The sequence below is a fragment of the Nycticebus coucang genome, chromosome 14 (genome assembly GCF_027406575.1).
Source record: "Nycticebus coucang isolate mNycCou1 chromosome 14, mNycCou1.pri, whole genome shotgun sequence".
Taxonomy (NCBI): domain Eukaryota; kingdom Metazoa; phylum Chordata; class Mammalia; order Primates; family Lorisidae; genus Nycticebus; species Nycticebus coucang.
The window spans coordinates 11495263-11515631 of NC_069793.1; the positions used below are offsets into that span (position 1 = coordinate 11495263).

Consider the following 20369-nt stretch of genomic DNA (forward strand, 5'->3'; position numbering starts at 1 on the left):
GTGCATATTGGGAAGTGGACTTCACAGAAGTCATACCAGGTCGGTGTGGATATAAATATCTTTAGTCTTCATTGATACTTTTTCTGGGTGGGCTGAGGCATTTCCAACGAAGCGCAAAACCGCCCACGTAGTGGCGAAGAAACTGCTAGAAGACATCTTCCCCAGGTATGGACTTCCAGCCCTGATAGGCTCAGACAATGGCCCTGCTTTCGTGTCACAGGTAACACAGGGGGTGGCTATGGCTCTAGGAACTACCTGGAAATTACATTGTGCTTACAGGCCCTGGAGGTCAGGACAGGTAGAAAGAATGAATAGAACTCTGAAAGAGACCTTAACCAAATTAACACTTGAGTCTGGCAGAGACTGGGTGGCTCTCCTTCCTTTTGCCCTGTATTGGGTTAGGAATTCCCCATATAAGCTTGGGCTCACTCCCTATGAGATACTTTATGGGAGACCACCTCCTATCATTCCCAACACTCGCTTAGAGTTAGTAACTGAGGCAGATGATGAAAATTTCCTCCTCTCCCTTCGGTGTTACCAGCAGGTACAGAAAGAGTGTCGGCGCTGCCTGCGGGCTACTTACGAGGCTGGTCCCGTACCTGAGCCCCACAAGTTCCGGCCTGGTGATTGGGTTTACGTAAAGAGGCATTGCCGAGAGACTTTGGAACCCCGGTGGAAGGGCCCATATGTCGTGATCCTGGTGACACCCACCACTCTCAAAGTAGACGGCATCGCCTCCTGGGTACACCACACCCACGTAAAACTTGCAGACCCGTTTGCCATTCAAGAAGACTTCATTCCACAATGGAGAATCCAGCAGGCCGAAGACAACCCTTTAAAACTCAAACTAACGCGCTCCCCACCTACTCGCTGCTAAAATTGTTTGTATGTACCCCTTTGAGTGTCTTCCCTTACCCTAATCCCCATCAGCCGTATAATGTCACCTGGTATGTCTATGGGGGACCCGTGCGGGAGATGTTCTGGGGCACCTTCATTCGGTCTGCTGACTGGTCGCTGTTAAATTCTACTTGGGGTATCCATCCTAAGAACACCTGGTACCCAGATTTATATATAGATCTAAACCAAGTAGTGGGTCTCACGCAGAGCACCTGGAGCCCCCGACACAGCTTATATCATGTGTGCCCAGGTCACAAAACAGACAAGTGCGGGGGAAAATACTATTTTTTCTGTCAACATTGGAGCTGTGTATCCATAGGCCAAATCTGGTGGACACCACCAAACACCCCAGATTTAATCAAGGCAAAAAGAAGCCCCGGTCCTTGGTCACATACAATTGGCAGGGACAATTGCCATTGTACGGGGCTCCTCGGAGAAGTAAGATTATGTGACCCAGTGCGCATTCAGTTCACTGGCCTGGGGAAAAAATCGTCTCACTACTTGGGAATTTGGAAAAATATGGGGACTCCATCTATACAGCTCTGCCCGATGGGGTACGGACTTTGCTGTACATGACAAGGGAGGATTCATTAAGATAAAAATAGAATACAGCCCGGTCCCTGACAAACCCACCCAAGTTGGGCCTAATAGTATCCTCCCTTACCCAGCAAGTGCTCAAATATTCTCCAGATCAATAACTCGTGCCCCTGTGACGTCCCCATCGCCATCCAATTCTAGTAAAAGTCAATTTGCACACCTGGACCCCACATAGGAACTGCTCACCAGTACGTATCAAGTACTGAATTTAACCCAGCCAGACCTAACTGCAGCCTGCTGGCTCTGTCTTAGTGTAAAACCTCCTTATTATGAAGCTGTTGCTATCCTTGGGCAATACATTTCTGGAGAAGCCACAGCCTGCCGATGGCGTCAAAGTCACCCTAGACTCACTGTTCAGACAGTGGTGGGAAAGAGCTTGTGTGTTGGAAAGGTGCCCATTTCCCACCAGCATCTATGTAATGCTACTGTCCCATGGAATGGAACCGGGTATCTGATACCCTCAAGCAATACCTGGTGGGCTTGCTCAACAGGTTTGGCTCCGTGCATACATGCGGGGATCTTAAACCAGAATAATGATTATTGTGTTTTAGGACAGCTCATACCAACAATAATCTATCATGAAGAAAGTACAATACTTCAGAGATTCTCGGGCACCTTGAGCCCAGCCCCACACAGAAAGCGGGAGGTAATTACGGCTCTCACTATCGCGACCTTATTAGGACTAGGGATAGCGGGGGCCGGGACTGGAGTGTCTGCCCTAGTCCTCCAGGATATGAACTATGGGGCTCTCCAGGATGCAATTGACCTGAATATCCAGCAATTGGAAAAATCTATTACTCTCTTCCAAGAATCCTTAACTTCCCTTTCTGAAGTAGTCTTACAGAACCGGTGGGGATTGGACTTGCTGTTCCTCCAGCAAGGTGGGCTGTGTGCCACCCTAGGGGAGGAATGTTGTTTCTATGCTGATCATTCAGGGGGTCGTGAAAGGATCTATGGCTCTTGTCCGAGAAAGCCTGCGCCAGTGCAAAATAGACAAAGAAAATAGTCAGAGCTGGTATGAGTCTCTGTTCAATTGGTCCCCCTGGTCAACAACGCTAATATCAGCATTAGCTGGGCCTCTGGCAATATTACTGTTACTCCTAACCATAGGCCCCTGTATTATCAACAGGCTCATAACATTTGTGAGAGAACGTGTAGGTGCAGTACAATTGTTAGTTCTCAAAGGCCAGTATCGGCCCTTAGCAGAACAAGAAATAATGGAGACGCAGATGTCAGGGTAGGGCCCGTGATTGGGCTCTTCAACTTACGAGTAGAGTGGGGAATGAGAGAACCAGACTAACGCCATTTTGAGGGTTCAGCTTTTTTGTCAGCCATTTTGTTCAAAACTGATGAGTCACCGTGAGTCACCAACTTGAGTCATCAGCCTCCAATCAGAAACTGCCTTCTGGAGTGGGCCATATGGCAGGACCAGTGGCAGCCAATCCAGAAGCAGTCCCTTTGTTTAAAATGTATACGCCCACTTTGCTGTGGTACACTATAAAATAGTCCTGTGACAGAGCTCAGGGCTCCTGGCTTGGATCGGAGTCCCTGGGAGCCCAAGCTCAAGCTTGCAATAAAACGGCTCTTTTGCTTTTGCATCGGGATCCGCTCCCTGGTGGTCTTTGGGGACTTCATGATCTGGGCACAACAAGTCCACTGTTTAGAAACTCCCGCAGAGCCAGGTTAGGTGGCTCATGCCTGTAAACCTAGCATTCTGGGAGGCTGAGGCAGGTGAATTCCTAGCTCAGTAGTTCAAGATCAGCCCGAGCAAGAGTGAGACCCTGTGCCTAAAAAAATTGCCATGTGTTGTGTTGGGTGCCTGTAGTCCCAGCTACTCAGGAGGCTGAGGCAAAAGTGTCACTTGAGCCCAAGAGTTTGAGGTTGCTGTGAGCTATGATGATGCCAACAGCACTCTACTCAGGGCGACAGAGTGAAAGTCTGCCAAAAAATAAAAATAAAACCTCCTGCAGGGCGGCGCCTGTGGCTCAGTGAGTAGGGCGCCAGCCCCATATGCCGAGGGTGGCGGGTTCAAACCCAGCCCCGGCCAAACTGCAACCAAAAAATAGCTGGGCGTTGTGGCGGGCGCCTGTAGTCCCAGCTGCTCGGGAGGCTGAGGCAAGAGAATCGCGTAAGCCCAAGAGTTAAGAGGTTGCTGTGAGCAGTGTGACGCCACGGCACTCTACCTGAGGGCGGTACAGTGAGACTCTGTCTCTACCAAAAAAAAAAAAAAAAAAAAAACCTCCTGCAGAGGGGAGCTAAAAGGTAAAAATGAATTATGAAGTAAATTCTAGCTTCAGATCTCCTATTTTCCCTGTCAGGCTCCAGCTCTTTGGATCTATCACCTTATCTTTAAAATAATGGGTTTAGTAGATCTGTCTCTATGGCATCTATACTTCATACAACAATAACAAGAAAACTGCACTAAGGAAATCTCATGAGTTCATCCTCCATGAGCTGACACCATCTCTCCTAAATCTCCTACGTTCTTAGGATGTGGTAAAATGAAAGAATCAGTTTCTAGTTCTCTCTTTGCCCAATGTAGGTGTGACCTTGGGATTCTTTCTTTAGTTTCAGCACTATATGTCCTGAATTATTTGGTAAGACTATATTCGTTGATGTTAACCTAAAAAACTGTTACAGATGACTTTTCTTAAATCAAAACTGGTACAGTTGACTTTATTAGTGCCTACTGTGTGTGAGGCACTGTAATCACTGCATCTCCATAAATTACCTAATTTTGCAGAAACCCAGATTTTGTAAAAATGGTTTTGGTCTTTAATGGCCTGAAGGGCTGACACTGAGAGGAGGCTGCAGTGGCAACTGAGCAACACCAAGACTGCTTCTGCATTTGTTGACTTTGCAAAGGATCCAGTCCATTGGATATAGTCCAACTATTATCTTTATAATCCTCAGTCAAAAAGGATCAAAATTTGAACTCATATTTCAGGTTATTCCAATGGCCTTAATCATTTATGTCACTCAACTATAGCCTGATTAGAATGAGCCTTAACGTCTTAAGCTGATTTCACTCTGTTCCCTGGGCAGGAAATTTGACCAGAACAATTGCTATTCACAAGTGCCAATCTAGAAGTAAGCATGTGATACAGATCCTGGATAAGGCAAATTAATTTAGAATCAGCAGAGCCCACAGAACGATGGGTTTGTCTAGTTGATCCCTACTCAGGCCTGGAAATGGGTTTTCAGAGTCTGCATGGGCAGGGCACAGGGACACAAGAGAGCAGTGGGCCATTTGCCTAGTAGCCTGTATGCTTGCTCTCTTGTGTTTTGTTTTTTTTTTCTTTTGAGTTGAAATCATTAGTTAGCACAACTAGTTTATGTGGGATTTCATACAGAACACCAATTAAGGTACTCTGAATATACAGCAGGTAGCACTAAATATTTCATAATCCCTGCCCCAGAAGATTATAACCTAGTAGGGAAGTCACCAAAACACATGACTCTGACCTAAGAACTCAAAAAGCAAAGAAACATGAACGCAAATTCATGCCACACAAACTGTTTAAATGCTGAGAATCACAAAGATTAATTAAATTTACATCTATTCTACTGACCTATGATCAGTGATTGGCTTGTTTGTCTTCCTCAGTAGACCAGGCTAGGCCTGACCCTTACGGTATTGAACTTTATATTCTCAGCACCTATCAAAGTAAGTGAAAAAGAGCAAATGAGCCGTAAGTGTTGAATAAGACAGTTAATGAATGGCTCTAGGTAGGTGGGGTTAATCAAGGAAGCATTCTACAAATGGTATTTTTATAACCTTTTTTTCTCTGATAGTAAAACTAATACATGTTCATTATTAAAAAATTCATAAAGTATTGAAGAAAATACAAATTATCTTGACCCATTCAATTCAGAAACAACCACTATTATCATTTTCTTGTAGTCCTTTTGCATAGAGCAGTCAAATTTTCATTACATTATTTTTAAAGTCTGCATAATATTCCATTAGTGGGCATTTAGATTATTTCCTTTTTTTTTGCTATCATAGATACTGCTTCAATTTTTTGGTTTGTAAATGTTTTTCCAAAAAGTTTTCCTTATGCTATAACCCTAAACATGAATTATTTTTTTTTTGAGACAGAGTCTTACTATGTTGTCCTCAATAGAGTGCTGTAGCATCACCGTTCACAGCAACCTCAAATTCTCAGGCTTAAGGGATTCTCTTGCCTAAGCCTCCCAAGTAACTGAGACTACAGGCATCTGCCACAATGCCCGACTATTTTTTTGTTGTCATTGTTGTTTAGCAGGCCCAGGCCAGTTTGGAGCCCACCAGCCCCGGTGTATGTGGCTGGCGCCCTAACCACTGAGCTACCGGTGATGAGCCCAAGCATGAAATTATTAAAAACAAACAAAAAATTTTTTTAGACAAAGTCTCCTCTGTCACCCAGGTTAGAGTACAGTGCTATCATCATGGCTCACTGCAATCTCGAATTCCTGGGTTCAAGCAATTCTCTTGCTTCAGCCTTCCAAGTAGTTGGGACTACAGGCATGCACCTAAGGCCAGGCTAATTTTTTCTACTGTTTGCAGAAAGAGGGTTGCACTCTTGCTCAGGCTATTCTCAAACTCCTAACCTCAAGTGATCCTCCATGTGGACCTCCCAGAGTGCTAGCCTGGCCCATATCCTGGTCATTTTTAATCACTCTTTAATTCTTCACTGAGCTAAGAGAGCCCAATGAGTTTGGTGATTTTCTTATTGTTAGGACTTGGAGTTGGTTCCAGTTATTGCTACAAAATTTGCTATCATTGTAGTCACCCCACCTCTTACTTTCCCAAGAGTGAAATTACTTAATCAAACAGTACAAATCATTTTATAGCTATTGTTCGATATTGCCAAGTTGTTAGGCAAGGCTTTTTAAAAAGGAATATTGGCTATATAAAGGAGCAGCTGCATAAACCAAGGTGTGGGGGCCTGGCATCTTAACTGAAAGTCAGAATACTGAAACTTCCTCATAGGAAGTTCTCCATTATGGAAGAAGTTCTCCATAATGGAAGTCCTCCATTATGAACTTCAATTTTTTTTATCTATAAAGTGAGGGATTTGAATCGAATAGATTAAGGTCCTTTCCTACCAGAAATATGGTCTCTATATCACTCTCTCCTGACTCCTAGGAGCTCACATGCTTGGTCAGTGTTTGAGTGTTTGTAAAACAGTACAAACAGTGCTTAGACCATAGTAAGGGCTTCCTAAAGTGTGTGTTGAATAAATAAAAGACAATTTCACACCTAAACTCTGTTTTTTTTCAGGACTGCAACAGCTCTTTAACTGGCACAGCCACCTCTGTTTAAAACCCCAGATCTCTTTGTTTAATAGTCTCTCAGGGGTCTCAGCAGCCTCCAGGCTACAAAAGAAATGCTTCAACTCTAAAAGCCAGGGCTTTCACACAGGGCTGCCTACAGTTTAGGCGATGCTGAAGATCATTATTTAACGACCCCACACAAATATAAATAAAAATTAAAAAAAAACAAAGAGCATTTTTAATGTTATATTGAGCGAATTAAAGCATTAACAACCCTCCCTACCCCAACAAGCCCAATAAACCAAAATCATGCTGTTCACAAGACAAATGCAACTGCAAGAGTTCTCAGGCTATTACATCAGGCAGCACAACAGATGTAACAGCGTGGCGAGGCGGCGAGAGATTCGATCCCGGTAGTGTCACATCTGAAGCCCTTCACGAAGGCAGCCACAGCCAAAGGAAGATGCCCCTGGGGCAACCTGGACACCGGGACAGCCCTCCCTTACAGTGCGACCTCCGCCCCTAGGTTAGCTCCTCCTCCCACCGGACGGCCCCGCCCCCGGAACAGCCTTCACTGAAGGACCACCCGGGCGGTGGGGACTTCCTCCGCTCCCTGTCCGGGTCTCGGCCGCCTCCCGGCCACCTTCTCGGCTCCGCCGCGTCCATCCATACACTTACGAAGCTCGGCCCCACTCCGGCCACGCCTGACCCGGCTCGGCCTGGCCAACTCCTAGTTGTACTCGGGCCCTCTGCCTCCGCGGGAACCGTTATTCTTACCGCCGGGCCCCGCGGGAGGCATAGCTAGGAAGCGGAACCCGGCGACCACGCCAATAGGGAGCCCGCAAGGGGGCGCACGTGCGCGCTGCCATAAGTCTGGGGTCCCGCCGGCGTGGGTGGAGGCTCGCTCCCAGCGCCACGAGGACTGGCCAATGGGAGAGCGCGCTGCGAGGCTCAGAGGTCCGCACCGCGGCGCTGAAAACCCGGACTGGTGGACTATGGGATTCCGGCGCGCGCCAGCGGACCCGCTCCAGGAGCACGCGAGGCCGGCACGCGCTATCGTGTGAACGCTGGGCGCGCTCTTGACATCCGCTGCCCGGCTGGTGCGCGGAGTCGCCAGGCCAGCCATGGCCCCAGAGCCGCTGGCGGCAGAGACACCGGCTCAGGGGTCCTCTCTACGTTACTTCACCTGGGAAGAGGTGGCGCAGCGCTCCGGGCGCGAGGAGCGGTGGCTAGTGATCGACCGGAAGGTGTACAACATCAGCGAGTTCACCCGCCGGCACCCAGGGGGCTCCCGGGTCATTAGCCACTACGCCGGGCAGGATGCCACGGTGAGCGCTGGGGGCACGGGAGAGAGCGGGGCCGGGTGGCAGTGATCAGAGGCTGCTTGGCGTGGTAGCTGAAAAGTTTAGCACCCAGAGCCGACCAACCAATTCGTAAAAAAGCCGGTATGCGCCCGAGCATGCTGGTTGCTCGGAGGTTGGGTGTCCTGTGGTCACGGGATGCAAGGGCAGGAGAAGGGCTCTGAAATTTGGAGTCTGGGGCCTGGGGATGGGGGTCAGCAACATGTACACACAAACAAAGGACTGCGCCGCCCAATCGTGCATTCTGTCTGTAGTCTTGAGTCTGCGGTCTGCAGGCGTCGGGTGAACCAAGAGCTGGGCTGGGATGCTAACGGGGCGGAGGGGTCAGTGGTGGGAAGAGGGAGTTACGTCTAGGGTCGAAGCTGAGACCGGGTGTGCAACTGTGTGTGGAACGAGCACGCTGGGCTCCACTCGCTAACAAGAGCGGGAACCCATCTTGAGGATAGTGCGGAAACGTGGAAAATTTGGGGAGCCGGCTGCTCTGAGAACCTCTGAGCCCTGTTAAGACTGGAGGACACGGAAGGGACAGCAGGCGCCGGAGAGGCAAGCAGTAGCTGGCACATTCGGGGAAATGGGAACAGCATCAGCGTACCCTTAGTGAGGACGCTCGGAATTGTCCTCGAATCCTGCCGGGGAGGTTACCCGGCCGCAGGCCTGCTGGGTCTCCATCTATTCGACAGAGAGCTGTTAGCACTCCAGGGCACTAGGCCCCCTGCGGGTCCCGTTCCTCCTTACTTTGGGCCTCAGTAGGGGTCAGCGCGCTCCCCTGTGCAGATCTTGCTACTTCTCTTTCGAGACCAAGAATCTCGAGCTAAGGCACCTGGTGCCTCCCTACCAGGTTGTAGTACCTGGAAACGGGGTCTTCCTTTGTGACCTGAAAGTTGGGACGTTCCTTGGAGGCCAGGATCACTTCGCCTCCCGTTGCATCCCTCTTTGATCCCGTGCCTTGCTGCGTGACCCACTCCCAGCCTCCACCCACTGCCCTGGGGTCTCAAGAGTGTGCCTCGGGCCCCAAATGTTCGGTAACATCACAGCAGAGCTTAGACGCTGCAGGGCGATAAGGCGCCCCGCCCCCTGACGGTGCCGGCCTAGGGGGCAAGGCCAGAGTCTGCGCGAGTCATCCAAAGTGGTGGCTCGGGAGACCAGGCCACCGGCTACGGCACTGGCGTGGGCTGGCGCATGCGCAGGCGGAGCAGGCACCGCCACTGGGGCTTCCCGCAGTGTGATTTGGGGCCGGGGACTCGGCTGCCAAAACGGCGATTGGTCCGGATGTGTGGTGCCACCGGCCGCTGGCTCCGCCCCTGCTCCCCTCCCTCCCCTCCCTTCCTGCGGTGCCTCAGCGCCTTGGCCCGCCAGACCTTAGAACTGTGAATCTTATTGAGGAGGATCCCACCTTGAATAACCCCAATTAGCCATCCTGGGACAGGAAGTGTTCAGAGTGCTAGGGGAAATATGGAACCCTACCGGGAACAGCCACGAAAATGAGGGAGAAGGAATACAAGAGTTCCCCATCTTGGACCTTGGATGTCTCCCTCTATGCAATTTAAGAAGACTAGCTCTGAGAGAGAAGGGAGTTGTTAAAAAGTTCCACAAGTAAAGACTGAGCAGTCTCATAACTCTGCCCATCCCTTCTGTTCCTCACCTATACTTAAATTCTTGGGCAAAAGTTGTCCCCAGAGATACCAGGAGAAAGGCCAGTCTACGCAGGTGTTTGGGGTGGTCCTTACAGCCAAGTCTTCCTCAGCATGGTGCCCTTCTAACTAGGACACAGATTTTGGGTGTGGACTCCTGGGAAAGGTCTGAGCATCCTCAAAGGGCAGCTGGCCTGAGGAAGGTGGTATCTCCTTCATCTTGGCTTCCTCACCTTTCTGTCTTTTCTCACGCAGGACCCGTTTGTGGCATTCCACATCAACAAGGGCCTTGTGAGGAAGTATATGAACTCGCTCCTGATTGGAGAACTATCTCCAGAGCAGCCCAGCTTTGAGCCCACCAAGAATGTGAGACCTTGTTTGCTCTTGGGAGTCTCTTGGTTGTTGAAGGGAGCGGGGGAGAAGGAAAGCCCAGATGGGATCACAAGTAATCACAGGCAATATTTCTTGAGAGTCTTGATGTCCCAGCATCTCCTGCACAGCTCAAGGGAGCAGGGCTTGGAAAACTACGGTTCTCCCAAGGCTGCTACCTCTATCATCATCATCATCATCATCATCAACACGAGACCTATTTATTGAGCACTTACTATGTGCCAAGCAGAAACTCATAAATTCTCACACATTTACAGATGAGAAAACTGAGACTCAGAGAGTTTCAGCAACATGATCAAGGATCACACAGTTAATAGCAGACCAAGGAGGGACATAAATCAAGTCAGCTTAACTCTTAGGCAAATCCTCCTCCTGTCACCCTTATTATTGTGACATCTCTACCTAGGACTCTGGAACTTCCCATGGCCACCTTAACAGAAGGTCATTGAGCCTGAGGGCCCTGTCTGCAACATTGTTGGTTTGCAGCTGGGAAGAATAACAGGTAGCTCCTTTCTCTTCCAGAAAGAACTGACTGATGAGTTCCGGGAGCTGCGGGCCACAGTGGAGCGGATGGGGCTCATGAAGGCCAACCACATGTTCTTCCTGCTGTATCTGCTGCACATCCTGCTGATGGATGTCACTGCCTGGCTTACACTTTGGGTCTTTGGGACATCCTTCGTGCCCTTCCTCCTCTGTGCAGTGTTGCTCAGTGCAGTGCAAGTAAGAGCCTGTGGCTTGTCAGGTGTACAGCCATCTTCGGCATCCCAGGGGAAAGCTCTTGGTCCCCTTCAGAAGAAGGGAGAGTTAGTGCAAGAGGAGACATATGTTCCATGTCCAAGGCTTTTATCTGTTCATCAGCCACATGTGTGTCTTCATTTCTCTCACTGCCTCTCCAGCTGCTTTTCCTAGGGTTCCTTCCTCCTGTGGAATTCTCTGAAACTTCAAGTTCAGGTTCTGCCACAGCCTAAGTATGCCAAGAACCAAGATCCTGGTTTGGCTTTGTTCCCTCCCTACCATTGACATTGCCTAACATGTTAATTATGACAGACACATTGGGCAAGCCTTCTGCTCATCTCTGATCCATTTTGCATTCTGGATATCAATCCATCATAAGTCATGAACTTCAGAGTTGGGAAAACTGAAGGACAGAGAAGGGATAGTGATTTATCCCAACTCGAATGTGAGTCAGTGGCAGAGCCAGAATTAGGACCCATGTTTCCTGACTGCTGATGGACATCACAGGCTTTGGTGGATTTAGGAGGAAGGGAGAGGCTGTAGGAAGCACTGGGGTCAGTGAGAGGGATGCTGGGCTGGTGGCTGTTCTCAGTGCTGACTTTTCTCACCCAGGCCCAGGCTGGCTGGCTGCAGCATGACTTTGGGCACCTGTCAGTCTTCAGCACCTCCACATGGAACCATCTGCTACATCATTTTGTGATTGGCCACCTGAAGGTCAGTGGGGTGGACAAGGGCTCTCTGGAAACTCTAGGCCAGGGGTCCTCAAACTATGGCCCGTGGGCCACATGAGGTGGTGTGATTGAATTTGTTCCCATTTTGTTTTTTTACTTCAAAATAAGATATGTGCAGTGTGCATAGGAATTTGTTCATAGTTGGTTTTTTTTTAACCATAGTCTGGCCCTCCAATGGTCTGAGGGACAGTGAACTGGCCCCCTGTTTAAAAAGTTTGAGGACCCTTGCTCTAGGCACTAAAGGGCTGGCTGGTGGGGGACAGTCACCTAGGTTTTCATACTCATGTCTCCACTTTTCTGTAGGGGGCCCCTGCCAGTTGGTGGAACCATATGCATTTCCAGCACCATGCCAAGCCCAACTGCTTCCGCAAAGACCCAGACATCAATATGCATCCCTTCTTCTTTGCCTTGGGGAAGATCCTCTCTGTGGAGGTGAGTGAAGGTATCAGTGGAAAGGTCTTTGGGAACGGAAAAGAGCCAGTACAGAGGGCTTTGGGGAAAATGTCCACAATGTTGTCAGTGTGGGTAAGACATCAAGGGCCAGGCTTGCTGGGGCCTTTGCCATTTGAAAGTTCTGGGGATCAACAGGCAGCAGAGCAGGGCTGCCCAGGACACCATCACCATCCATGTAAGTCGGTTCAGTCAGCAAATAGTTACCATATTAAAAAGCACCATGTGCTGCAAAGGATCCAGAGGATGACTAGGAGATTACTGTGTGAGCCCCTGCTCATCCTAGGGGCTGATGAGGACACCTCCCGGTGCTGCTTTCCCTGCCCCAGGCAATCACCCCCTGCTCTTGATAGTGCCTTCAACTCCTACTTCTCACTTATCCCAGTACCCTGGACTGACATCAAGAACACGGATAGGACTGTCTCACTCTTGTTTGACACCCAGAGTCTGGAACAGTCACTTACCAAGGACTTCCCACTCTCCTGATCTCAGCCTGACAACAGGGTGGTCAGCATTGTGTTGAGTCATCCTCTGAGGTTGTGAGCAGAAATTATAATGTAAGTGCTGAAGGAAGAAGCCTAGGAGTAGAGATCTGGGGAGCTTTCAGTGAGCATTTAGCAATGGAAAGTTCTGAAAGGCCAGCAGAATTCTTTGAAAAGTTAATTGAAAACTCTGTGTCTCAAGGCTCTGGGCTGTAGTCAAACTTCTGCCAGAACTCCTTCCCCAACTCTTTGACATTTCTGCTTGCCAGGAATTAAACTGTTATTAAATACATTTCAGTTCTAGGCATGAGCAGCTCATAGCTTGAGGCTCATGCCCCACCTGTTCATTTTGTTCATGAACATGGACTTCTTGGGCTTGTTACATGTCCAACTTCAACACTGTGTGAACCATCCCTGACCCCCTACCTGACTCAAGTGGCTGCTTCCAGGGCACTGTGGTTATTTGCTGGACAGTAGTACATTATTGTCACTACAGGGGGTTAAAAAACAGGTGGGGAGGCTAAGTGGAAAGGGAACCATCTCACACTACTACCTTTGTTGCTTCTTGGTACTCAGATATTAAGGAAATTCCTGTCTGCAGACATCAAGGATAGAGCCTGATTTGGGACACGAAATAGACCTCCTTCTTTTATTCTTTCTTTTCTCCCCCTAGCTATGAGACTAAGGGTAGGCTGCCTGTTAGTACCTAGACTGTCGGTTGCTTGGGGCTTGCTTCAGTCCCTTGGTGTGCAGCTCAACTGGCTGTTGATGCCTGTGCTGCCCCCATGACATCCATCCCAATGCTTCCCAGCTCTCCTGGAGGACAAGGAGGTATAGGGGACACTTTGCTCTAAGTAGAATCTTTTTGACAGAGGGTCTAAGCACAATGGGGCAAAGTTATTAGGATCATAATGGCATTTGGTTACCAAACGAGCCAGCAGTGGGGCTGGACTCCTTTTCATAATAGTTCCAAGATAGGAAGCCAGGCTTCTGTCCCACCCACCCCACTGAACAAGAAGGTGTTTCTCTTTCTGTTTTCCCCTCTCAAGTTAGTGTCGATCAGGATGGGGTAACTCTCACCACCACATGCAGCTCATCAGCAACTCTTATTCACACAGTCTCCAAAGCTATCCCAAACCTACCGATTTCACTAGCTCCACTGCTCTATGTCCCACAGCCTGGTCCATCTCTGGTCTGGATTAGTTCCAGCCTCCTCCCTGGGACTCTACCTGCCCCCTACAATTCTCTTCACCTTCAGCCAGAGTGAGACTTTTAAAGTGCAAAGCCGATCACACCACAGCCATTGAAAACCTTCCAGCAACTTCTCATTGCCACTGGAATAAAAGCCAAATTCATAACTGTGGCCTTAGCAGGGATTTCTAGAGCCCTACATGATCTGGCCCCTCTCTGGTTTCCTCATTTTCCCATTGCTTACTGACCCTTGAGCATCTGGGAGCGTCTGCACTGGCCATTCCTGTTTTGAATGTTCATCTACTGAATTTTCACGTTGCTGGCCCTTCTCATTCAAGTCTTGGTTCAGGTATCAGCACCTGAGGGAGGCCATATCTGACCACTCCCTCACTTTCTGTCCTATTTTCTTTTTGTTTTTTTGGAGATAAGAGTCTCATTTTGTCGTCCTTGGCAGAGTGCTGTAGCGTCATAGCTCACAGCAACCTCAGACTCTTGGGCTCAAGTGATCTTCTTGCCTCAGCCTCCCGAGTAGCTGGGATTACAAGTGCTCACCACAACACCTGGCTTTTTTTTTTTTTTTAAGAGACAGGGTCTTACTCTGGCTCAGGCTGGTCTCAAACTCCTGAGCTCAAGCAATCACCCACCTCAGCTTCTCAGAGTGGTGGGTTATAGGCATGAGCCACAATGCCCCAACTATTTTCTTGTTTTTAATGTGTAAACTACCTTGAGCTCTGTTTACAAATTTATCATGTTTCTTCTCCTTAGGTTGTAGGCTCCATGAGAGTAGGAACTTTGGATTGTTCACCTCTCTACCTTTAGCATCTAGAACAAACAGTGCTGGGCACATAGTAGGTGCTCAAATACTTGTTCAATTAATCTGTTAATGTGGAAAAAATGCTTCATCTAGCCGAAATGACCCGTGCGCACAGGGGTGGACACATTGAAGGAAGAGCCCGCATTTTGCTTTGGGGTTAAGTGCTCCTCTTGTGCCCTTGTGCTTGTCTGGTTGCCTGTACTAACTGGAGCCATGAAGTGACAGCAGAGCTTTGCTATCATGTTCCTGTGAGCCCATGCTTGGGGTTCTGGATGGACTGCTTGTCCCAGTGGTCCCAGCCTGTCTCTTCAGCAACTAAACTTACAAAATGCCCATGACCTGCTGGGGAAAACTTTGCCAGACTCTTCAGATTGCCAAGGTATTCTTGGTATCCTTTCCACAAACATTTGCAAAATTTTGCTTAGCTTTCCAGAGATTGTTATAAAGCTCATATTGAAGTAAAGAGACCAAAAGATTCTGATGCGGAGAATTAAGAGCTGGATATTGAGGGAATCCTTAACCTGTATCGCGGTAGATTATTGTTGTCCATGGAGAGTCTGAGGTCTAAAAAGTACCAGATGGGGGAAGGGAAAGCGAGAGAGTAGTGGAGCTTGAAAAGCTCATGATGAAGGTGTCTCTGGATGAACACACACTTTGCACTGTGCGTGTCCCTCATGTAAGCATGGGCCTGGCATGCTTGCAGAGCACAGCCCGGTGCTTCTAGGCTCCATGTGCTGGGAGGTAAGGCTGAGCCATAGCACCAATAAGCTGCAACCCTGGAATAGGCCTAAGCTGCTCAGCAGGAAAAAAACAAGGTTACAGGGAAAAGGAAATGGGTAATTGGTCTATGGATGCTGATTTGTGTTTGCTTTTCTTCACAGCTTGGGAAACAGAAGAAAAAGTACATGCCATACAACCACCAGCACAAGTATTTCTTCCTGAGTGAGTGTCCTCATCTGCTTTGGGAGGGGGTGCTAAAGCAGTATGAGGAGGAAATGGTACCTAGAGGAAGCACCCCAACCTCAACCCCCATTACTGCATGGAAGCAGTTCGCCTTTTCAGCTTGAGCAAAGGCAACATTTAGGCTAATGTTTGCCCATTTGGTTGGAGCACAAGCCTCATCCTAAACCTTGTCAAATAGAGACTTGAGCCAAGGTAACCTAGAGGAGCCCAGTTCAACTCCCAGGAGAACAAAGGTACAGATAGTTCTGGGAGAAGGAAGGGGCTATCAGGACTGAGAAGATGACATTTCTGTGGTTGTCTTAAGCACATTCTGAAGACGATTCTATATTCCCTGCTTTGCAAACCCACTCCATCATGCTTAAAATTTGAGCTTTAAAACTCTCTGAAAATTTTAAGTTTTTAAAGGAAAGGAGGGAAGGATTCCCCTGACCCCATTTTAATTTAAAAGAATTCTTCCTAACTGCCTATTACCAACTATCCCTATTAGAGAAAGGTGGATGGGGCAGAGGGGTGAAGGAGAGACTACTGGAAGAAAGAATTTTAGAATCCATGGCAGCTCAATATGGAGGAGCCATGCTGGGCACCATAAAGCATGGATGAGGTTATAGGCAGTATCAGGTGCTACAGAGAAGGGAGACAGAAGAAGAAACGGACAGCACAGGAGATAGAAGCCACCTCTTCAACTCTCGGTCTTTTAAAAGAAGCCTTCTCTTCCTTCCTGCAGCTGACCTCCAGGGTCAGGGGTTGCACAAGCCCATCTCCCTGGTCCATGGAAGTGAGCTGCTCAGCCTGGGAAGGAACAGCATAGCCCCCACCCTACACACACGCTTTCTTACTCCTGCCCCTTCAGCTGCATGATGGAACATCCAGGGACACAGGGCTGGTGACTGCAGGGACAGGCCTAATGCCAGTAGGAAGGCCCCTGGCAGGGGCAGGGCTGTAGCCAAGGCATGCAGGGAGCATTAGCAGTACCCTATTAAAGACATGAGGGCACAGCAAATCCCACACATGGGGCTTGAGTTCTCCAGCCCTTTGTTCCATTGGAAAAGAGTACCACTCCCACCCCTTTACCCTCAGGGCATGTTTTTGGGAGATTTCACCTTGCCCAGACTTGCATCTGTGCCCACCTTTGGTGCCTGCTGGTGCCAGTGGATTGAGGAGTGCTCAGGGAGCTGGAAGAGTGTCGGAGGATGGCAGAGGAGGCAGCCCAGGCTGGAGGCTGTCTTTCCAGCACCAACCAGCCTTTTCCTGACCCTCCACTGTTCACGCCCTCTCCCTGTCTCCCTTTCTTCCTCAGTTGGGCCCCCAGCCTTGCTGCCTCTCTACTTCCAGTGGTATATTTTCTATTTTGTTATCCAGCGGAAGAAGTGGGTGGTGAGTATCTGTTGCCCAAATGTCCCACATTCTGTCACCACTACCCAGAGTGGGGCAAAACAGGTTCTCCAGGGGAAACAGACTGGCTCCAGGCATAATTTAGAGCAAAACAATAGAACCAGGTATAGATTCTCCCAGTCTCTTAAGTGAAATAAAGTGATCTGGGCTTAGCAGGCAACCTCTCAATGCCTGATTTCATGCAGCCAATATCTTCTGAGGTTCTCATGACACCAAGGGCTGGGGAAGGTGAGTGGGAAATAGTACCTATTCTCAGAAAACGTCTGATAAACAGAATGTGGTTGTTACCATAATAGAGATACAGGCAAAAGGGTCTAGGGATTTCAGAAGAGGCCTAACTGCACTTAGTCTTGTAAAGTCACCTTTTGGGCTGCCTGTAAGGATGGGCAGTTGATAGGCAGAGGTGGGGCTGTTGGAGGAGGGACTCTGAGCAAAGAAGCTGGGAAGTGAGGGGTGAGTTTGGTCACTGGACATGTCATGGAAGACCTAGGTGCTTGGTTCAGTGTGCAGGAAAGTGATTGGAGTTTTGATCAGGCACTGGCATGGACTGAGGCCCGGGGCTGGAAGAGTCATCTGGTGGCACGCTGAAGGATTCAGATCGATTGGGAGCTGAAGACAGGGAGACCCTGTAGGCCTTGCTATTTATGAAGGTGACAGACAAGGAGGGTTGGGAGGTGCTACTAGGAATGGAGGAAAGGAGCCATGGCACTAAGTCCTATAGGATTGGGCCATGAGAAGAAAAGCTGAAAATGACCAACTACCCAGGAGAATGGCTTCACCATGTGGGCAAAGAAACAGGGGAAGTGAGACGAAGAGGAGAAGCTGTGTTGTGGCCAAAATGCCCTCTGCCTTGCTCACTGCAGGACTTGGCCTGGATGATCACCTTCTACCTCCGCGTCTTCCTCACTTACATGCCGCTATTGGGGCTGAAAGGCTTCCTGGGCCTCTTCTTCATGGTCAGGTAGTGTGTGATGGGGGACCAGGGGTTGGTGAAGGAAAGCACCAAGGAAAGGGAATGTTGGGGGCTAGCCAGTCTACTCTGGAGGCTGTGCTGGGTCTTTGGCTAGTAGGAATGCTTCAGGAAGATCAGCAGGCTAGAGGGGAAGTGAAAACTCGGGCTCTGCTCTGTGTGCCTCATCTAACAGGTTCCTGGAAAGCAACTGGTTTGTGTGGGTGACACAGATGAACCACATCCCCATGCACATTGATCACGACCAGAACAAGGACTGGGTCTCCACCCAGGTAAGGGACAGTCACTCAGTATACTTATGCCTAACACAACTAATGAGAAGGGTGGCCAGGGAATAGCAAAAGCAAAAAAAGAAAAGTTCCCAAGCAGGACTTCCTCCTTTGCTGAGGCTTCTCTTTTGCCACTCTGTGAATGGAGTGAGCAGGATGGTCCCATACCCCATCCTATGTTCTCCCCTGACCTTTTCCTCCAGCTCCAGGCAACATGCAACGTCCACAAGTCTGCCTTCAACGACTGGTTCAGTGGACACCTCAACTTCCAGATAGAGCACCAGTGAGCAGGGGGAGCTGGGGAAGGTGTAATGTGGGGGCAGGTGGAAGCAGAGCAGGAGCCACTGACTCTCTCCTGTTCTCCCTAAAGTCTTTTCCCCACAATGCCCCGGCACAATTACCACAAAGTGGCTCCCCTGGTGCAGTCCCTGTGTGCCAAGCATGGCATAGAGTACCAGTCCAAGCCCCTGCTCTCAGCCTTTGCCGACATTGTCCAGTGAGTATTTGAGGCCAGGACTGTGACTGGTAGGGAGGGAAGTGGGCAGGGCAATGGGAATGTTGGTGATGCATGGGGCAGGTGGGGAGTGACAGGGTTTTCTCAGTCAGTCTGCAGTGGAGGTCACCATGGCAAAGGCAGTGAGGGTGCTCTACTGGTCTTGTGGCCAGGTGAGGTCTGTGCCCTCAGTGGGCTTCCCCTCAGTGCCATGGCCCACGCTAGCTTCTCAGAAGCAAAGGGGAAGAAAGCCTCCAAATGGATGAGGGCCTTAAGTCACAGGGCTCAGCATCCATCTGTCTGTGAGAAGCTCACTGCTCCACCTGTCTCCTTCACTGTCTTTCTATTTTGTCGCTGTAGCTCACTGAAGGAGTCAGGGCAGCTCTGGCTGGATGCCTATCTTCACCAATAACAGCAGCACCCCCTGCCCCAAGTGGAAGAAGAAGAGAACTCTGGAACCAAAACAGAAGAGCTTAAGGGACAACACCACTACAATTCTAATATTCAGAGGGGGTTGGGGGCATAAAGGCTCTGACTCCAGCCTCTCCCTTTTATTCTCTAGGAATAGATGTAAGACCCAGAGAGGGGTAAGGGGGACATGCAAGTCCCCCAGAGGGAAAGAAGAAGCTGTTGGGGCAGGGATATGAGACAGTTTTCTTGTTTCGTTGTTCTGCTTTGGCAGATGGAGGTGGCTGGTGAGCAAAGGGAACTAGTTGCATAATAGAAGCAGGGGACCTACTGAGCCCCGAGTCAGGAAGGTTTAGCACTAAACTCATAAAGGGCAAGCTCACCTGACTGGTCCACTTCTCTACCCTCACTTGCAAACCTCAGAGGAAAGTAACCTGTTGAGCAAGATGAAGGAATAACACTTAGAATTCTGAGGGCGGCGCCTGTGGCTCAAGGAGTAGGGTGCCGGTCCCATATGCCGGAGGTGGCGGGTTCAAACCCAGCCCCGGCCAAAAACCCCAAAAAAAAAAAAAAGAATTCTGAGGCCTGGCATAACTCAGTGCCAGGGAGCTCAGCTCACTGCCCAGGGCGAGGGAGAAGCTAGGCAAGGCAAAGGACCTAAAGGATCCTGGCACCAATTGATTTTGGTCTGTTTCACCCAGGGTCTAGGGAACAGTTAAGTCCTAGCTCTTGCCAGAACAAATATAAAGGATCCTGGCACCAGTTGATTTTGGTCTGTTTCACCCAGGGTCTAGGGAACACTTAAGTCCTAGCTCTTGCCAGAACAAATAGAGTTGCCAGCCATTTTGATTCACCTCTTCTTTTCACCTCTTTAACCACCTCCCAAGGAACAGAACACTTCCCAGGACTGAATCTACTTCCTGCTCCACAGCACTTGAGCAGATGTGACAACTTAATCTTTTCTTCTCCCCAGAAACAAATGGGGTATCCAGGGGCCTCCATTTGTTTCCTAACCTGTAATTCCAAGTTTAATGAAACAGCAGTTAGCGCAAGTCATCAAATTGGGAGATACTAATTACCAGCTGCAAGGAAAAACACAAGTTTCGGTTATGAGGGTAAGGGCTATAAGCAGAAAATTTCTATAAACTAATGTTACAGCATTATATTTGAGCAAGAGCAGTGGGTTAAATATAATCACTTTATAGTTATAAGAAATAGGAAGATTAAAAGTATAGTAACATTTGTGATCATTATTGCTGTAGCTAAGTGTCTTACTTAGTCCACTCTCTGCTCAAGTGTCTTATTCTGGAGATCAGATAGGAATTTTAGGATAACC

General features: G+C 49.0%; 1 protein-coding gene across 1 annotated transcript; it reads left to right on the top strand.

The window, feature by feature from the left end:
• Positions 1-7076: 7076 nt before the first annotated feature.
• On the top strand, positions 7077-19163 carry FADS1 (fatty acid desaturase 1). The gene is made up of 12 exons (XM_053562066.1): positions 7077-8081; positions 10001-10111; positions 10658-10855; positions 11483-11584; positions 11905-12033; positions 15420-15480; positions 16799-16875; positions 17757-17854; positions 18039-18135; positions 18336-18415; positions 18503-18628; positions 18986-19163. Exons 1-12 carry the CDS (start codon positions 7878-7880, stop codon positions 19035-19037), a joined length of 1335 nt encoding a protein of 444 aa, XP_053418041.1. The 5' UTR covers positions 7077-7877; the 3' UTR covers positions 19038-19163.
• The last annotated feature ends 1206 nt before the right edge of the window (positions 19164-20369 follow it).